This window comes from Pelophylax lessonae (assembly GCF_965119305.1).
Source record: "Pelophylax lessonae genome assembly, chromosome: 2".
NCBI lineage: Eukaryota > Metazoa > Chordata > Amphibia > Anura > Ranidae > Pelophylax > Pelophylax lessonae.
In genome coordinates this window covers 728,585,675-728,606,663 of record NC_138769.1, presented here as the reverse complement: position 1 = coordinate 728,606,663, position 20,989 = coordinate 728,585,675, and the positions used below count along the sequence as shown (strand labels likewise).

Here is a 20,989-nt window from a genome sequence, read left to right as displayed (position 1 = left end):
TTTTTTTTGCGGGACTGCAGATCGGACCCTTGACTGACATTTTTGACACTTTTGGGGTTACCAGTGACATTACTAGAGTAATCAGTGCTATACATATGCACTGTTACTGTAAAAATGACACTGGCAGTGAAGGAGTTAACTTTATTGGAGTGGGAGGGGTTAAGTGTGTCCCTAGGGGCGTGATTCTAACTGTGATTGGACATGGCTACTGGTGTAGGAACAGTGATCAACGGTTCTACATAGTAGAACCGTCTGATCTCCATTCTTACACAGGGAAGAATGACAGGCGGCTTTGTTTACATTAGCCACCTGCCTTTCTTCCGGTGTAACGGAAGATCGCGAGTGCACACGCGCGTGCGGGGGGGGGGGGGGTCTGTGACAGCGCGCTCGCTCCCTAGAGCCTCACAGGTTAGCGATGTAGCCCTATGTCGCTTTGCCTGTGAGGGGCTGACCGCCGCAGTAAATAGTCGTGCGGCGGTCGGCAAGCGGTTAACCTGTTTATAGGGTGCACACAAATAGAGCTATAAGCAGTTATAGAGTTCTTTTATTTTAACCACAAGAGCACATTACACATATTTATACTCAGGATCACATATTTTAGCTGTTCAAGGATATGCGCTGTGAGTAATACTTGGTATTACATATTTTCCATTAATCACCCTCAGGGGTTGTCCACAGCAGCAATCCCACTGCCACATTTATTATACCAATTGGCGCGAGTGTTCTTATACATTTACAATTGAAGTATGCATATCCGATCCCTGAGAGTTCATTCCTTGTGGGCAGAACACATTGTATTTTTTTTCAATGAATACAAGGCATTCTTTGATTGGATTAGGAGGCGATTGAGACACCACCTCATCCAATCAGAGAATGGCTTGTATTTGTGAATAGAATACAAGGCATTTTGTGAATGGCAGTGGCGTGAAGCAAGCGACCCTATGTGGTCAGTATGCAGTGAAGCAGCCGCTCAGCACAGGACCCCGAAGATATCATTGATCATTGTAGTAGAGTGACTACTACAGCGATGGTCTGGGTCCCCAGTGGCCCTTCAGGCGTAACATATACAATGTGCCAAGCTGGAGCAATGTGACTATGCAATAAGGATAATACTGGATGTTCAGCTTTAGGATCGCATTCACAAAGGCACACTGTCCGCATCTGGGGCCACGCAGCCACAACAGCGTGCCTTTAAAATTTGGGTGAGCGGCTGTGTCCATGCAGCCGCTGCATCCCCATAACTTACATGGGCTCCCTTCATTCAGAATGTCACGGCTGAGGCCCCACCAACGCATCTACGAGCCTCAGCGTCCATGGGCCTTAAACAAATTCATTTCCTGGTTCGTTTTAGGATTTAACCACTCGCCAACTGGGCACTTCTACCCCCTTCCTGCCCAGCGCAATTCTCACCTTTCAGCGCTGTCGCACTTTAAATGACAATTGCGCAGTCATGCAACACTGTACCCAAACTAAATTTATATATATATATATATTTTTTTTTTTTTAACACAAGGAGAGCTTTCTTTTGGTAGTATTTAATCACCACTGAGGTTTTTATTTTTTACTAAAAAAGAAAAAAAAAAAAAAGACATGGAAAAAAATAAATAAATAAATTTTGAAAACAGGTCATTTTTCTTCTTTACTGATGTGCGCTAATGAGGCTGCACAGATGGGCACTGATGGGGCTGCACAGATGGGGCGGCACAGATGGGCACTGATGGGGCGCCACAAATGGGCACTGATGGGGCGCCACAAATGGGCACTGATGGGGCGCCATTGGTGGGCACTGATGGGGCGCCATTGGTGGGCACTGATAAAGGCAGCAATGGTGGGCACTGATAAAGGCAGCAATGGTGGGCACTGATAAAGGCAGCAATGGTGGGCACTGATGAGGCAGCTTTAATAGGCAACACTGATGGGCACTGATTAGCAGCACTGATTAGCAGGCGGACACTTTTGGGACTGATGTTTCTGTAACAGAAGCCGGTTATCGGCTTTTTCCTTTTCTCAGTGTGAGGAGAAAAAAGCAGATAAACGCCTTGTGTTTACTTCCGTGATCAGCTGTCATTGGCTGACAGCTGATCATGTGGTAAAGGGCCACTGTGATTGGCCCTCTACCCCGATCTGTGATCAGCCGAGTGTGAAGGACTCAACGATCAAAGAGCGCACCAAGATCACAGGAGGACGTCTATGGACACCCTCCCAGCACTGGAAGCCTGCGCTGTAGCTGTCCCAGGTTAAAAAATAGATTTCCTGTCCGCAGTCACGGGTTGCGGGAGGGTGTCGGTGTCTCACCTGTGGATGAGCGGGGATCTTCTGCTGGTCCGACTTACAAAATATTTCTGGAATTCATCGGTGAAGTAGCCCATTGCTGCCGCCGACACTTTACTGACGGTGCTGAAATCATTTGTGTTCTGGACCTGCAAAGGAATAATAATCATCAAACCTTTACGATTACCAAACATAGAGGTCACATGACTTCTCACCAGTCTGCCTGTAAGGCCTTGATCACACGGGCTTCACCCCAATGGGTGGGTACACCAAGCGTTGATCACACGGGCTTCACACACCAAGCGTTGATCACACGGGCTTCACCCCAATGGGTGGGTACACCAAGCATTGATCACACGGGCTTCACCCCAATGGGTGGGTACACCAAGCATTGATCACACGGGCTTCACCCCAATGGGTGGGTACACCAAGCATTGATCACACGGGCTTCACCCCAATCAGTGGGTACACCAAGCATTGATCACATGGGCTTCACCCCAATGGGTGGGTACACCAAGCGTTGATCACATGGGCTTCACCCCAATCTGTGGGTATTTGCATTTAGTAAATCACCCCGTAGTGTTTGTGTGCACTAAAATTAACTTTGCTGTATTTTTTTTTTTTTTAAGCCTACAGCGCCTGATATTCCCAGGCGGTCTCCCATCCAGGTACTAACTAGGCCCGACCCTGCTTAGCCTCCGAGATCAGAGGAGATCGGACGTGTTCAGGGTGATGTGGCCGTAGGCTGTATTATTTTTTAACTGACAATTTGCTCTTCATAAACCATTGCGCAAATATTGTGTGACCTAAAATTGGAACTAATGCCATTTAATTCTCCAGGGGGGGTCTGCTTTCAGAAAACGTATCATGTTTGGGGGGTTCCAAGTAATCTTCAGGCCTAAAAATTTAAATTTTTTTAAATACGTGCAAAAAACCCTGCAAAAATGTCTCTGGCTGCGAAAAGGTTAACCACTTGCGGACCAGCGAGGTACCCATATGTTGGTAAACTTCAAGTGGTTATACCGGTATGATGCCTGTTGGTCGGCTCTCTTGTAAAAGCAATCCTAGCGGCTAGGTTGCCACTGGATTGCTTTTACAAGCAGCAGGAGGGGACGTTATGACCCCCTTCCCCTCGCCCCCACCCACCTTTGCCAACCTTTCTCAGCTTTATCGGGCTCCCCCATGCCAGTGGGTGACCTGAGCTACCAGCTGGCCCTTCCCCTGGCTGATCAGAGAGCTGGCCAAAGCCGGGATGGGCTTTCATCAGCTCTTGGCTATGGTAACCTGGAAGCAATGAGCTGACATCACTTCCGAATGCCAACAGCGCCATGTTCAAAAATCAAAAAGCATTTGAAAACACCAATCTTATGCCTCGTACACACGCAGCGATTATCGGCCGACCGATCGTCCGACTTTTGTCCAGAGTGGTGTTTTGTTGGTTGGAATGTGCCTAGACTGCACACAAATTTTCTCAGCCAACAAAAACCAACTTCAGAAGTGATGTCATGTGATGGTTTACTTTCCGTGTGTTTTTTCTTCTCTGAGCATGCCCAGTCTTGCTCATCAGATTTTTGTCTGCCGAAATCTGTACTGACTGACGGAAAAATCGGCCGTTGTGTTGACGGCCAACAAAAATTTTATAGCCTGCACACCAGATTTTTTTCAGCCGAAAAGTCGGAGTCGGTTGTCGGAAGCATCATACTAACAAGACGAAAATCGGCCGATCGGACGTTGGCCAAAAATTCCCGGCCAATAATCGATGCGTGTGTACGAGGCATTAGTGTGATCAAATGCTGGAGGAGGGATTTGGGGTCTAATAGACTTCCGATCTCTCCATTAAGAGGACCTGTCACATGCCTATTGCTGTCCCAAGGGATTTTTTACATTCTAGCAATAGAATTAAAAAAAAAAATATGAATGCAACATAAAATAAAAATAAACAAAAATTGAAGTGCCATTGACCCCCCTTGCAAAGGCAAAGTCAAACGGACGATCGTCCCACCCATGTAAAGTATCACCTGGAACGTCAGATCATGGGCAGCAATTCTCCCACCAGACCTCCCCTGCGCATCTTAAGTGGTCAGCTGTAAAGACTTTTAAAGCGTTGCCCATGGAAAGTTAATTTTATGTCATTTGCCACTGTTGCAATTTTAAAGCGTGACATGTTTGGTATCTATTTACTCGGCATAACATCTTTTATATTTTACAAAAAAATTGCGTTATGTATTCTGTTTTTTTTTGCAATAAAATGCAAAAAAATGTATTTTTTCCAAAAAAATACAATAAAAAATTGTGTTTGAAAAACAGCCGCGCAAATGCCGTGTGACAGAACATTGCAAAACACCCACCAATTTATTCTCCAGGGCCTATTTAAAAAAAAAAAAAAAAAATTATATATATAATGTTTGGGGGTTCTGAGTAATTTTCTAGCAAAAAATACAGATTGTTACAATTGCTGTGAACAAAAAGTGCCAGAAAAGGCCTGGAATGTTTGCTCGCCCCATAAGGAAACGTAGCCTCCTCGCCCTCCAAATCTTTATACTTACCCTTGACCTTGACACTAAGACCCTGCATCCAGGTTTACATTCCCCCGCTGGGATCTGCACCGGATTTCCAGGTGTGAGCAATTCGGCCCCATAGACTTGTAGGGGGGCTGGACACTAGAGAAGTATTGTGGTCAGTATAGAGAATTAGGAGGTGGGCCGGGTGGCTACATCTGCTTAGGGGAGTAAGAGAAAGGACTTTACCAAAGCTTGCTGTACACACCGATACTCCACAAACTGAAGCCTGTGTGAACAAGACCTAATAATGCCGATAGCGGTTATCACACAGACGGGAAAGTATTCCAACATGGCTTATGTATGATTATTCCAGCTATCCGTGATCTAGTCATTCATTCATGCCCAACATCTCCATCACCCCGCATGCAACCTCCAATCACCCAATCTCTGATATGAAATAAGAGGCAACGTACACACACATGACTCTTCATCCTGGTAGTGTGCCTATTCCACTTCGATCCCTGGGGACAGTGCCAGCCTGCCTGGTCCCTGGAGGTATCACTGTGCCCGCTGTACTTCAATTCCTGGGGTACTGGTAGTGTGCCCAGTCCCTGGAGGTGGTATCACTGTTTCCGCTCTTGGTATAGTGGCAGTGTGCCCGGTCCCTGGAGGTGGTATCACTGTTCCTGCTGCATTCCAATCACTGGGTACAGTGGCAGTGTGCCCGGTCTTTGGAGGTGGTTTCACTGTGCCTGCTTGTACTCTGATTCCTTGGTATAGTGGCAGTGACCCGGTTTATGGAGATAGTATCACTGTTTCCTCTCTTGGTATAGTGTCAGGGTGCTCGGTCCCTGGAGATAGTATCACTGTGTCTGCTGGTACTCGGATTCCTTGGTATAGTGGCAGTGTGTCTGGTCCCTGGAGGTGGTATCACCGTTTCCTCTATGGGTACAGTACCAGTGTGCCCAATTCCTAGATATAGGATGACTGTGCCGCTGCACTCCAATCCCTGGGAATAGTGTCTGTGTGCCCGATCCCTGGAGGTAAGAAAATTGTGCCCACTGAACTCAAATTCAGTCCCTGGAGGTAGGTAGTGTGACTGTGCTCATAGCACTCCCAATCACTAGATATAATGCCAATGTGCTTGGTTCCTGCAGATATTACTGTGCCTGCTGCGCTCCAAACCCCAGGGATAGTAGCAGTGTGTTCGGTCCCTGAAGGTGATATCGCCGTTACCTCTCTTGGTACAGTGCTAGTGTGCGGGTCACCGGAGGTGGTATTACTGTTTCCTCACTGGGTACAGTGCCAGTGTGCCCGGTCCCTGGTATCACCGTTTCCTCTCTGGGTACAGTACCATTGTATCTGGTCCCTGGAGGTGGTATCACGGTTTCTTCTCTGGGTACAGTGCCAGTGTGTCTGGTCCCTGGAGGTGGTATCACTGTTTCTTCTCTTGGTATAGTGGCAGTGTTTCCAGTCCCTGGAGGTGGTATCACAGTTTCCTCTCTGGGTACAGTACCAGTGTGCCCAATTCCTAGATATAGGATGACTGTGCCTGCTGCACTCCAATCCCTGGGAATAGTGTCTGTGTGTCCGGTCCCTGGAGAGAGAAGACAAGACACAGAAGAGTGAAGACACAATCACCATCGAGTCAGACAGACATCTATATCATAATGCTGGCTTTACCACCCAGTGAGAATCTGATCCCAACAAAAGTTCATGCTTTTCAGACTTCACTGTCTACATGATTGTTCCAGGTCAGCGGATCAGTGAGTGATGATGCCAGGATGAGAGCCCTGGAATCTGCACCTTTTTAACAATCCTGTTCTTATTTGTGTAATCAGACACGTTTTAACATATCAGCAGCCCCGGGCTCTGCTCAACAAATAGGTCACCTTCACTGAACTAGAAAGTGGAGTTCTAACATTTTTTATTTTAACCTCCCTGGCGGTATGATTCTTTCCGATTTTAGGTGCTGAAAGCGGTACCATTATTTTGCATGTAATTCTTAAGAATGAGCAGCCCAAACCAACTATTTACATATGATTTTTTTTTACTGTGCGTTCTTCTTTATAACATCTCGGGTATGATAAAGTTTGAAACACAAAATCATAAATTATAATATACCGTATATACTCGAGTATAAGCCAAGGCCCCTACTTTTACCACAAAAAGATGGGAAAAATGATTGACTCGAGTATAAGCCTAGGGTGAGAATGCAGGGCGGCGGGCATGGTACAGGAGAATGCAGGGTGACTGGCATGGTGCAGGAGAATGCAGGGTGACTGGCATGGTGCAGGAGAATGCAGGGTACTGGCATGGTGCAGGAGAATGCAGGGTACTGGCATGGTGCAGGAGAATGCAGGGTGACTGGCATGGTGCAGGATAATGCAGGGTGACTGGCATGGTGCAGGATAATGCAGGGTGACTGGCACGGTACAAGAGGATCCGGGGTTGTGGGCATACTACAGGAGATGCAGTGCTGTGGGCATGGTACAGGTGGACCATGCCCGCAGCACTGCATCCCTTGTAGTATACCCGCAGCCCTGCAGAATGGCAGGTAGTGCAGCAGTTTCCCTTACCTGTTCCAGAGGCGCCTTCATTTTCAAAATGGCGCTGCCCGGCGCCGACACGTCATTGCGCACGCGCCGTCACCGCTCGTATACTTTCGGCTATTCCCGGGCCTCTCCCGAGCGGCGGCGGCGCGTGCGCAATGACATGTATGCGCCGGGCGGCGCCATTTTTAACCACTTTACCACCGGAGGATTTTGCTGTCTTCCGTCCAGGCCACTTTTTGCGATTCGGCGCTGTGCGACTTCAACTGACAATTGCGCGGTCGTGCGACGCCGTACCCAAACGAAATTTACGTCCTTTTTTTCCCACAAACAGAGCTTTCTTTTGGTGGTATTTGATCACCTGTGCGATTTTTACTTTTTGCGCTATAAACAAAAAAAGAGCGTTTATTTTGAAAAAATAACAATATTTTTAACATTTTTTTATATGAAATTCCCCCCAAAAAAGATGTAAAAACCAATTTTTTAAAAAATTTTTGGCCAATTTGTTTTATGCTACATATGTTTGGTAAAAAAAATCACAATAAGCGTATTTTGATTGGTTTGCGCAAAAGTTATTGCGTTTACTAACAAAGGGAAAGATTTCTGTCATTTTTGGTGTTTTTTTTTTTAACGCGTAATGGCGGCGATCTGCGATTTTTTTTGTGGGGCTGCGACATTGCGGCGGACAGATCGGACCCTTGACTGACATTTTTGACACTTTTGGGGTTACCAGTGACATTTCTACAGTAATCAGTGCTATATATATGCACTGTTACTGTAAAAATGACACTGGCAGGGAAGGGGTTAATTTTATTGGAGAGGGAGGGGTTAATGTATGCCTGGTGCTTACTGACGTGTGTGGGGGGAGGTGACTGAGTGAGTCATGGACAGATCGGATGTCCAGCTATGCTGAACAGTCCGATCTGTCAGTCCCTGTCACTATGGAGATCCGCCCGCTGTGTTTACACAAGCGGGCGGATCTCCACACTAGATCCCCGGCGATCGGGGCAGAGCAGCGGCGATCGCCGCTGCTCCTCCCCTGGCCCGACTCCCGCTGTGAATGAAAACAGCGGGAGCGAGCCTCCGGCGGCGCGCAAGCGCCGCCCAGAAGGGGGAGTGTCTGACGACGTTAATACTACGTCGTCAGACGATAACGAGCCACTTTGCCGCAGTACTATTACCGTACTCGGTCGGCAAGTGGTTAATACTCAAGCACGTCGGAGCGGCCGGGAACTTTTTTTTTTTTCTTGACTCGAGTATAAGCCGAGGGGGACGTTTTCAGCACAAAAAAATGTGCTGAAAAACTCGGCTTATACTCGAGTATATACGGTAATAAATGACTATAAATAAGTTTATATATATATACACACACACACACACACACACACATATATATACATAAAAAGTACAGTAAAACTGCAGGAAAGGGCACTGGGGGTGGGGGGGGGGGGGGGCAAACTAATGTGAATTTATTTTATTTTGCATTGTATCAGTGTGTTTGGTGTGTTTCACATTTGAATTTGCCGCCGGTTCCACCCCCCTGAGAACGTCACATCGCAGGAGACAGAAGCCGGGGCACGGAGAAGATTGGGAGGAAGATCCGCCGCCGCACACCGCCGGGACACATCGCTGGATACCGGGGACAAGGTAAGTAATAGGGCTGCAACTAACGATTAATTTGTCTGTCGATTAGTCGACTAATCTAACGATTATTTTTATTTTATTTTGTTTGCTTAATTGAGTGTTTTTTTGATTAGCTAATTAATCCTGTAATTAATACAGACCCCTCAGTAAGCCCCCTCTCAGTACAGACCCCTCAGTAAGCCCCCCTTCCCAGTACAGACCCCTCAGTAAGCCCCCCTTCCCAGTACAGACCCCTCAGTAAGCCCCCTCCCAGTACAGACCCCTCAGTAAGCCCCCCTCTTAGTACAGACCCCTCAGAAAGCCCCCTCCCAGTACAGACCCCTCAGTAAGCCCCCTCCCAGTACAGACCCCTCAGTAAGCCCCCTCCCAGTACAGACCCCTCAGTAAGCCCCCCTCTTAGTACAGACCCCTCAGAAAGCCCCCTCCCAGTACAGACCCCTCAGTAAGCCCCCTCCCAGTACAGACCCCTCAGTAAGCCCCCCTCTTAGTACAGACCCCTCAGAAAGCCCCCTCCCAGTAAAGACCCCTCAGTAAGCCCCCTCCCAGTACAGACCCCCTCAGTAAGCCCCCTCCCACCTAGTACAGACCCCTCAGTAAGCCCCCTCCCACCTAGTACAGACCCCTCAGTAAGCCCCCTCAGTAAGACCCCTCCCAGCACAGACCCCTCAGTAAGCCTCCCTCCCAGTACAGACCCCTCAGTAAGCCCCCTCCCAGTACAGACCCCCTCAGTAAGCGCTCCCACCTAGTACAGACCCCTCAGTAAGCCCCCTCCCAGTACAGACCCCCTCAGTAAGCCCTCCCACCTAGTACAGACCCCTCAGTAAGCCCCCTCCCAGTACAGACCCCTCAGTAAGCCCTCCCACCTAGTACAGACCACTTAGTAAGCCCCCCCTCCCAGTACAGACCCCTCAGTAAGCCCTCCCACCTAGTACAGACCCCTCAGTAAGCCCTCCCACCTAGTACAGACCACTTAGTAAGCCCCCCTCCCAGTACAGACCCCTCAGTAAGCCCAACCCTCCCAGTACAGACCCCTCAGTAAGCCCCCCTCCCAGTACAGACCCCTCAGTAAGCCCCCTCTCAGTACAGACCCCCTCAGTAAGCCCCCTCCCAGTACAGATCCCTCAGTAAGCCCCCTCCCAGTACAGACCCCCTCAGTAAGCCCCCTCCCAGTGCAGACCCCCTCAGTAAGCCCCCTCCCACCTAGTACAGACCCCTCAGTAAGCCCCCTCCCAGTGCAGACCCCCTCAGTAAGCCCCCTCCCACCTAGTACAGACCCCTCAGTAAGCCCCCTCCCAGTACAGACCCCTCAGTAAGTCCCCTCCCAGTACAGACCCCTCAGTAAGCCCCCTCCCAGTACAGACCCCTTAGTAAGCCCCCTCCCAGTACAGACCCCTCAGTAAGCCCTCCCACCTAGTACAGACCCCTCAGTAAGCCCTCCCACCTAGTACAGACCACTTAGTAAGCCCCCCTCCCAGTGTAGACCCCTTAGGCTCACCTGCGATCACATGATGCTGCTGGAGTGGGAGGGATCATCAACGTTGGCGGCAGTCTGCAGCCACAGAGAATCAGCTCAGTTGATGCGCAGGTGCAGCTGCCCCGGGACATCATGCCGCTCACAGCGGCTGATGTAGAAGAGCCGGACACTCTGGACTGGAGCGCAGCGGGGGCCGGGGGCGGGGCAGTGCAGCCTGCAGCGGCCCCAATCAATAGAGCGGCCCGGCCGGCAATGCGAGCAGGGGGCGTGTGACGTGACGCGTCAACGCCTTTCACGCACGTCGACGAATTTTCGTAGTCGACGAGTCGTTGCAGCCCTAGTAAGTAACCCTGCTTTCAGGATCCAGCGATGCTTCTGGCGGTACCCCGAGTGTGGCTTGGGGTTACCGCTTTTGGCTCTGAAGTTTAACCCCGAGCTACACTCGGGAATACCGCTAAGAAAGTTAATGGTGGGTGGTGGGAACCCCTCATAATGGGGGCACAGCAGGTGTACAGACCTGACAATTCAGCAGCACAGGGATGGTGGGAACCCCTCATAATGGGCACAGCAGGTGTACAGACCCAGGAACTCAGCACAAAGGATGGTGGGAACCCTCATAATGGGCACAGCAGGTGTACAGACCCGGGAACTCAGCATAGAGATGGTGGGAACCCCTCATAATGGGCACAGCAGGTGTACAGACCCAGGAACTCAGCACAGGGATGGTGGGAACCCCTCATAATGGGCACAGCAGGTGTACTGACCTGGGAACTCAGCACAGGGATGGATGGAACCCCTCATAATGGGCACAGTAGGTGTACAGACCCAGGAACTAAGCACGGGGATGGTGGGAACCCCTCACAATGGGCACAGCAAGTGTACAGACCCAGGAACTCAGCACAGGGATGGTGGGAACCCCTCATAATGGGCACATCAGGTGTACAGACCCGGGAACTCAGCCCAGGGATGGTGAGAACCCCTCATTATGGGCACAGCAGGTGTACAGACCTGGGAACTCAGCCCAGGGATGGTGAGAACCCCTCATTATGGGCACAGCAGGTGTACAGATCTGGGAACTCAGCCCAGGGATGGTGAGAACCCCTCATTATGGGCACAGCAGGTGTACAGACCAGGGAACTCAGCCCAGGGATGGTGAGAACCCCTCATTATGGGCACCGCAGGTGTACAGACCCGGGAACTCAGCCCAGGGATGGTGAGAACCCCTCATTATGGGCACAGCAGGTGTACAGACCCGGGAACTCAGCCCAGGGATGGTGGGAACCCCTCATAATGGGCACAGCGGGTGTACAGACCCAGGAACTATGCACAGGGATGGTGGGAACCCCTCATAATGGGCACAGCGGGTGTACAGACCCAGGAACTCGGCACAGGGATGGTGGGAACCCCTCATAATAAGACAATGTGGGGGGGGGGGGCAGCCAGAGGAGCTGGAGAAATAGCAAGAAACTCCTACCAGCCTGGTCACATCATATGTAGTGTGTGAACAAGTAGTCAGGAAACACAAGAACTCCTCGGGGCCTTTTTAAACCCTTATAGTCTTCTGTTTCTTGCAAGTGAGCAGAGCCACCTCTCACATAAACCTTCTCAGGGGGTGATCCAGGGAAGGAAGGCCAGGATGCATTTTTGTGCAGCACATTCCAACACACTGCAGCACATATGAACACTTGGCGTTTATCCCGTGTGCTTCCAATTGTGGAGACTTAGTGCGCCTGGGAGGCACAGGTGCGGCATCCAACCCCATCGCCTACAGCCAGGGTGCAGTCTAGGACAGGATGAAATACGTTGTGGCTGGATAGAGATGACCGCTATACTGCGTGGTACTCACATTTAGGACATTCAGGAATGTAGAATCTTTCCCTGAACGTACCATGCAGTAAAGCGGTCAGCCCGGTACAGCCACAGCGCATTCCAGCCTGCCATAGACTTTGATGGGCTGCAGGCAGTGGGGCTGGATGCTGCACATGTGCCTCCGGGGGTGCACTAAAGCACTGGGATATGGTGCATATGGACCCAGCGCCTAGCTGCATGTGCACAAAGAAATGCATACCGTAGCATTTTAACCACTTAAGCCCCGGAAGATTTTACCCCCTTCCTGACCAGGGCCTATTTTGCGACTCGGCACTGCGTGACTTTAACGGACAATTGCGCGGTCGTGCGACGCTGTACCTAAACGAATTTGACGTCCTTTTTTTCCCACAAACAGAGCTTTCTTTTGGTGGTATTTGATCACCTGTGCGATTTTTTGATCATGCGCTATAAACAAAAAAAAAAAAAAGAGCGTCAATTTTGCAAAAATAACTATTTTTCATATTTTTATGAATGAAATTCCCCAAATAAATTTAAAAATCAAATTTTTTAACATTTTAGGCCAATTTGTATGGTAAAAAAAAAAAAATCACAAAAAGCGTATTTTGATTGGTTTGCGCAAAAGTTATCGCGTTTACTAACAAAGGGAAAGATTTTTGTCATTTTTGGTGTTTTTTTTATTAACGAGTAATGGCGGCGATCTGCGATTTTTTTTTTGCGGGACTGCGAGATTGCGGCGGACAGATCGGACCCTTGACTGACATTTTTGACACTTTTGGGGTTACCAGTGACATTACTGCAGTAATCAGTGCTATACATATGCACTGTTACTGTAATGATGACACTGGCAGTGAAGGGGTTAACTTTATTTGAGAAGGAGGGGTTAAAACGGAGTTCCACCTGAAAATGAAAGTTCGTTCCATCTTCATGCCCGGGGTCACCTGAAAAACAAATGGATAATCGCAATTTTTTTTTTTTTCTTACCTTGTTTAGAAGAAAATATACTTACCTTACTTCCTCTTCCTCCCCTCGGCGGCCACGGCGAGTCGTCACTTCCTGGCTTTGCAATGATTCCTGGGAGCTGAACGTCACCGCTCCCAGGAATCAATGCGCCTGCACCGGCCCCGACGTCAGTTCCGGTGCTGACGCCGTCATACCTTGCTAAACAGCTTCTGGGCATGCCCAGAAGCTGTGCAGGGGTGACGCTGCGGAACCGGAAGTGACGACGGGGCCGGCGCAGTGCATCGTGGGACCGAAGAGGACGCAGAAGAGGATCACGCTGGCTTCAAGCTGCCCACACCTAAGATGGCAGCGCTGGCCAATACTTTTTCAAGGTTTGTATTTCTTCGTGCAGGTAAGTGCGACCTGGGACAGATCAGAGGGTAGCCATTGTGGAATGTACTAGCCCTGACTGTCCTGGGGGTATTTTTATGTATTTTTTTTTTGGTTTTTAGGTGGAACTCCGCTTTAACCCGTTGCCGACCGCCGCAAGTACATATACTGCGGCGGTCAGCCCCGGCCAGGCAAAGTGACGTATATATACGTCACCAGCCTGTCACTAGCTTGTGAGCCAATAGCGGGCGAGCGCGCGCCCGCTGAGGAGCGCGCCTACCCGGCTCGTTCCCAGAAAAGTCAGTGCGTGTGACCAGCGGACCCGATGTCCACCGGTCACTCAGCGATCGTTCGCCGGGAAGGGAGAAAGGCAGGCGGCTAAGGTAAACAAGCCGCCTGTCATTCTCCCCTGTGTAAAGATGGAGATCAGACGGTTCTACTATGTAGGACCATTGATCTCCGTTTTTACACTAGTAGCCATGTCCAATCACAGTTAGAATCACGCCCCTAGGACACGCTTAACCCCTCCCTCTCCAATACAGTTAACCCCTTCCCTGCCAGTGTAATTTTTACAGTAACAGTGCATATATATAGCACTGATTACTGCAGTAATGTCACTGGTACCCCCAAAAGTGTCAAAAATGTCAGTCAAGGGTCCGATCTGTCCGCCGCAATGTCGCAAAAAAAAAAAAAAAAAAAAATCGCAGATCGCCGCCATTACGCGTTAAAAGAAAAAACACCAAAAATGACAAAAATCTTTCCCTTAGTTAGTAAACGCGATAACTTTTGCGCAAACCAATCAAAATTCGCTTATTGCAATTTTTTTTTATTACCAAACATATGTAGCAGAAAACAAATTGGCCTAAAATGTTAAAAAATTTTGATTTTTACATTTTTTTTGGGGAATTTCATATAAAAAAATGTGAAAAATATTGTTATTTTTGCAAAATTGACGCTATTTTTTTTGTTTATAGCGCATGATCAAAAAAAAAAAAAATCGCACAGGTGATCAAATACCACCAAAAGAAAGCTCTGTTTGTGGAAAAAAAAAAAAAAGACGTCAAATTTGTTTAGATACAGCGTCGCACGACTGCGCAATTGTCCGTTAAGTCACACAGTAAAAAAAAAAAAAAAAAAAAAAAAAAATCGCAAAAAAACCTCTGGTCAGGAAGGGGGTAAAATCTTCCGGGGCTTAAGTGGCTAAGTGTGTCCCTAGGGGAGTGGTTCTTACTGCGATTGGATGTGGCTTGTGGTGTAAGAACAGAGATATACGATTCTGCATAGCAGGACCGTATGATCTCAATTCTTACACAGGGGAGACTGACAGGCGGTTGTGTTTACATTAGCCGCCTGCCTTTCTCCCACTCTAACAGACAATCGCGAGTGACCGGTGGACATCGGGTCCGCTGGGCACACACGCAGGGGGGGGGGGGGTCCATGAACGAGCGGGGACGCGTCTCCAACGGCACGCGCTCGCTCCCTAGAGCCTCACAGGCTAGTGACGTAGTCCTACGTCGCTTTGTCTGAGGGGCTGACTGCCGATGTAAATATACTGTGGGCGGTCGGCAAGTGGTTAAAGGCGTGCGTTCACATGGCACATTATGCACACATTCACTCGTGCTGTGAACAAGGCCTAAAAAATAAAAGCAAAATGACAGGCATTCGAAGAAGAAGAATCAGACATGGATAGTGAGGTCAGCAGCAATATTGGGATTTTTGACTGTAAAACCCATTTCTCTGATGTTCATTGACGGACACAGCTCCTGATTCTTCTTAACCATTGGGTTATACTGCCCCCTACAGGAGTAGGAAACTAGGCAGGAAAAAGCTTTACTACACCTATGGAGCTGTCCCAGGGGGTATAATCCCTCTCTCTGCTATAGGCACTCAGTTTTGTTACAAGCAGTGTCAGAAGAAAACAGAGGGGTGGGTGCTGTGTCCGTCAATGAACATCAGAGAAATGGATTTTATGGTAAGTCAAAAATCCAATTTTCTCTTTCGTACATTGACAGACAACTACAAGTCTCAGCAACCACCCCCTCCACAGCCAGAGGTATGATGGTGCATGCTGAGACTTGTAGTCCCCCACAGCCTCATGTCAGGGAGAAGGCTGGGAGCATGACAACCCAGCAGGATCCACACCCAAACATACTCCATGCAGCCCCAATCCCTAATATCACCGCAATCATGTATCTCTTATTGTAACTTTCCTGTTATTCTCACCTTTACTATCACATCCCCCCTATTAGATTGTAAGCTCTTATGGGCAAGGCCCTCCAAATCCTCTTATAATGAATTATATTGCAAACATCCCCCCTATTAGATTGTAAGCTCTTATGGGCAAAGCCCTCCAAATCCTCTTATAATGAATTATATTGCAATCATACTATTTATATTGCAGACATCCCCCCTATTAGACTGTAAGCTCTTATGGGCAAGGCCCTCCAAATCCTCTTATAATGAATTATATTGCAAACATCCCCCCTATTAGATTGTAAGCTCTTATGGGCAAGGCCCTCCAAATCCTCTTATAATGAATTATATTGCAATCATACTATTTATATTTATATTGCAAAGCTGTTGGGTGTTTTATATATATATATATATATATATATATATATATATATATATATATATATATATATATATATATATATATAATAAATAATCATCATATCAGACACATGGTGCAACTTACCGCTCACCCCCAATCTCCCTCCTCCCGGCAACTCTATACAGTGATATGTGGTTCCTGGTGAAGAAACGTTCCTGCAGCCAGACACATAGGAAATGGCGACATCTAGCGGGGGAGATTTAGATTGCAGTTTATCTTTATTGTGATTGTACTAAGTTGGAACCATAGAAGTTAATCACTCAGTGCACAATATAATGTCACAGCTTTACAAAATGATAAAAGAAAAAAAAAAAAATGAAAATGACAGTAAGTGGTAATTACCAAACAGTCAGTAAGTGTTTTTTTTTTATTTTTTTTTTTGCTAAACAAGCAAAAAAAGACCAAAAATTGTTAAAAGAAAAAAAATAATTAAACATTTTTTTCTTAGTTTATGTTATAAAATGTGACAAATAAGTAATTTACTGATGGGCATTGATGAGGCTGCACTGATATACAGCACTGATTTGCGGCACTGATAGCTGGCACTGATGGGCATTGATGAGGTGGCACTGATATGCAGCACTGATAGCTGGCACTGATGGGCATTGATGAGGTGGCACTGATGTGCGGCACTGATAGCTGGCACTGATGGGCATTGATGAGGCTGCACTGATATACAGCACTGATAGCTGTCATTGATGGGCATTGATGAGGCTGCACTGATATACAGGACTGATATGCAGCACTGATGGGCATTGACGAGGCTTCATTGATGGGCACTATTGAGGTGGCACTGATATACAGGACTGATATGCGGCACTGATAGCTGGCATTGATGGGCACTGATGAGGTGGCACTGATGTACAGGACTGATGTGCGGCACTGATAGCTGGCACTGATGGGCATTGATGAGGCTGCACTGACGAGGTGGCACTGATATACAGGACTGATATGCGCCACTGATAGCTGGCACTGATGGGCATTGATGAGGCTGCACTGATGAGGTGGCACTGATATACAGGACTGATATGCGGCACTGATAGCTGGCATTGATGGGCACTGATGAGGCTGCACTGATGAGGTGGCACTGATGTACAGGACTGATGTGCGGCACTGATAGCTGGCACTGATGGGCATTGATGAGGCTGCACTGACGAGGTGGCACTGATATACAGGACTGATATGCGCCACTGATAGCTGGCACTGATGGGCATTGATGAGGCTGCACTGATAAGGTGGCACTGATATACAGGACTGATATGTGGCACTGATAGCTGGCATTGATGGGCATTGATGAGGCTGCACTGATGAGGTGGCACTGATATACAGGACTGATGTGCGGCACTGATAGCTGGCATTGATAAGCATTGATGAGGTGGCACTGATATACAGCAGTGATAGCTGGCACCGATGGGCATTGATGAGGCTGCACCAATGGGCACTATTGAGGTGGCACTGATGAGGCTGCACTTATGGGCACTATTGAGGAGGCAGTGATATACAGCACTGATAGCTAGCAGTGATGGGCACTGATGGGCCTGCACTGATATAAAGTACTGATATGTGGCACTGATAGCTGGCATTGATGAGGTGGCACTGTTATACATCACTGGTATGCAGCACTGATAGCTGGCACTGAGCACATGCACTCAACTTCTTTGGTCGACCATGGTGAGGCCTGTTCTGAGTGGAACCTGTCCTGTTAAACCGCTGTATGGTCTTGGCCACTTTGCTGCAGCTCAGTTTCAGGGTCTTGGCAATCTTCTTATAGCCTAGGCCATCTTTATGTAGAGCAACAATTCTTTTTTTTTTAGATCCTCACTCAGAATGTAATGGCAATACAATTTTTGTAAAGAATATAAAATTCTCCAGCTGATGACAGCAGAATATAATGTAAAATCAGTACAATTATTCCTAATATTATAAAGAAGTTTCTAGCAGATGACAACATAGTATAATGAATATAAAGTCTGTACAGTTAATGTACATTATATACATTGTCCAGAAGAAAGCAGCAAAGTGCAATGAGTGTAATGTGTATTGTCATTCCGTCATATACAGGGAAAGATGGCTGAAGAAAAGTATGAAGCTGACCGGTAAGTATTTCCAATGAAGGAGTTAGTGCTTCTCACAACAAATATAGGGCAGAACTTTTGAAACTCTCTTCATATGAATTTAACAAGACTTTCAAATATGAGTCTGTTAACACATTTGATTTGCTGAGATTTATACAATTTAAAGATTGTCCAGTGACCCATAACAACCAATCAGAACTCATTGCTTAGCAGGCATGACTCTGATAAAATATAATTAGGAGTGGAAGCCTTTTATCAGATTTCACCCAGATCCTTCCCTGGCCATGTAACACAGGAGGACTATCTCAGTTGTCAGAGAGAAGAAGCACGATAAAATACAAATAGAAGATGCTCTCCTCACAGTACATTGAACAAATGGTGGGTGCTTGAAGTGATTGCTATGGATGGTGAGCTGTGGATGAGAGCAGAGATGGTGACCTATGGAAGGGGAGGTGAGCTGTGGACGGGGGGGAAAGGGTGAGCTGTGGAGGAGAGTAGAGAGGGTGACCTGTGGATGGGGGGGTGAGCTGTGGACAGGGGAGTGAGCTGTGGACAGGGGGGTGAGCTGTGGACAGGGGGGTGAGCTGTGGACAGGGGGGAGAGGGTGAGCTGTGCATGGGGGGGGGGTGAGCTGTGGAGGAGAGTAGAGAGGGTGATCTGTGGACGGGGGGGGGGGTGAGCTGTGGACAGGGGAGTGAGCTGTGGACAGGGGGGAGAGGGTGAGCTGTGGACAAGAGTAGAGAAGGTGACCTGTGGACTGGGTAGTAAGCTGTGGACTGGGGAGTGAGCTGTGGACAGGGGAGTGAGCTGTGGACAGGGGGGAGAGGGTGAGCTGTGGACAAGAGTAGAGAAGGTGACCTGTGGACTGGGTAGTAAGCTGTGGACTGGGGAGTGAGCTGTGGACAGGGGAGTGAGCTGTGGACAGGGGGGAGAGGGTGAGCTGTGGACAAGAGTAGAGAAGGTGACCTGTGGACTGGGGAGTGAGCTGTGGACAGGGGAGTGAGCTGTGGACAGGGGGGAGAGGGTGAGCTGTGGACAAGTGTAGAGAAGGTGACCTGTGGACTGGGGAGTGAGCTGTGGACAGAGGAGTGAGCTGTGGACAGGGGGGAGAGGGTGAGCTGTGGACAAGAGTAGAGAAGGTGACCTGTGGACTGGGGAGTGAGCTGTGGACAGGGGGGAGAGGGTGAGCTGTGGAGGAGAGTAGAGAGGGTGACCTGTGGACAGGGGAGTGAGCTGTGGATGGGGGGGAGAGAAGGTGGGCTGTGGACAAGAGCAGAGAAGGTGACCTGTGGACAGGGGAGTAAGCTGTGGACAGGGGAGTGAGCTGTGGATGGGGGGGAGAGAAGGTGGGCTGTGGACAAGAGTAGAGAAGGTGACCAGTGGACAGGGGAGTAAGCTGTGGACAGGGGAGTGAGCTGTGGACAGGGGGGAGAGGGTGAGCTGTGGACAAGAGTAGAGAAGGTGACCTGTGGACTGGGGAGTGAGCTGTGGACAGGGGAGTGAGCTGTGGACAGGGGAGTGAGCTGTGGACAGGGGGGAGAGGGTGAGCTGTGGACAAGAGTAGAGAAGGTGACCTTTGGACAGGGGAGTGAGCTGTGGACATGGGGGAGAGGGTGAGCTGTGGACAAGAGTAGAGAAAGTGACCTGTGGACAGGGGAGTGAGCTGTGGACAGGGGAGTGAGCTGTGGACAGGGGGGAGAGGGTGAGCTGTGGAGGAGAGTAGAGAGGGTGACCTGTGGACTGGGGAGTGAGCTGTGGACAGGGGAGTGAGCTGTGGACAGGGGGGAGAGGGTGAGCTGTGGACAAGAGTAGAGAAGGTGACCTGTGGACAGGGGAGTGAGCTGTGGACAGGGGGGAGAGGGTGAGCTGTGGAGGAGAGTAGAGAGGGTGACCTGTGGACTGGGGAGTGAGCTGTGGACAGGGGGGAGAGGGTGAGCTGTGGAGGAGAGTAGAGAGGGTGACCTGTGGACTGGGGAGTGAGCTGTGGACAGGGGGGAGAGGGTGAGCTGTGGAGGAGAGTAGAGAAGGTGACCTGTGGACTGGGGAGTGAGCTGTGGACAGGGGGGAGAGGGTGAGCTGTGGACAAGAGTAGAGAAGGTGACCTGTGGACAGGGGGGAGAGGGTGAGCTGTGGAGGAGAGTAGAGAGGGTGACCTGTGGACAGGGGATTCGCTGTGAACAGGGGGAGAGAAGGTGGGCTGTGGATGGGGGAAGGTGAGCTGTAGAGGGGAGGGGAGGGGAGGTGAGCTGTGGACTAAAGTAGAGAAGGTGCCAATAAGTGCCCATCAGTAATACCTGTCAGTGCCCATCACAGGTGCCAATCAGTGCCCATCAGTATTGCCTGTGAGTGCACATCACAGATGCCAATCTGTGCCCATCAGTAATGCCTGTAAGTGCCTCCTCAACAGTGCTACCTATCAGTGCCATTTATTAGTGCCACCCACTCCCAGGGATTCATCACTATCCTATGAATGATACCTTCTAGGGCAGTGATGGTGAACCTTGGCACCCCAGATGTTTTGGAAGTACATTTCCCATGACGCTCAACTACACTGCAAAGTGCACAAGTATCATAGGAAATGTACTTCCAAAACATCTGGGGTGCCAAGGTTCGCCATCACTGTTCTAGGACAACAATTGATTGTGAACTCCACGGATTATATCAAGCGCTATGGACCCATTTGCTATATGGTACTTTGG

The 20,989-nt window shown here is 48.9% G+C and overlaps 1 protein-coding gene across 1 annotated transcript in view; it reads right to left on the bottom strand.

Annotated features, from left to right (window-relative positions):
* LOC309548317 (tRNA wybutosine-synthesizing protein 4-like) overlaps window positions 1-5,355 on the bottom strand; it is a gene marked incomplete at its 3' end in the record, with an annotated part of 68,194 nt that extends 62,839 nt beyond the window's left edge. The window contains exons 1-2 of the mRNA XM_082248256.1: window positions 5,246-5,355; window positions 2,296-2,420 (exon numbers count right to left, since the gene is read on the bottom strand). Of these exons, the coding sequence (XP_082104382.1) occupies window positions 2,296-2,420; window positions 5,246-5,263 (143 nt within the window). The 5' untranslated portion in view covers window positions 5,264-5,355. The remainder of the gene's footprint in view (window positions 1-2,295; window positions 2,421-5,245) is intronic.
* Between the last annotated feature and the right edge of the window lie 15,634 nt (window positions 5,356-20,989).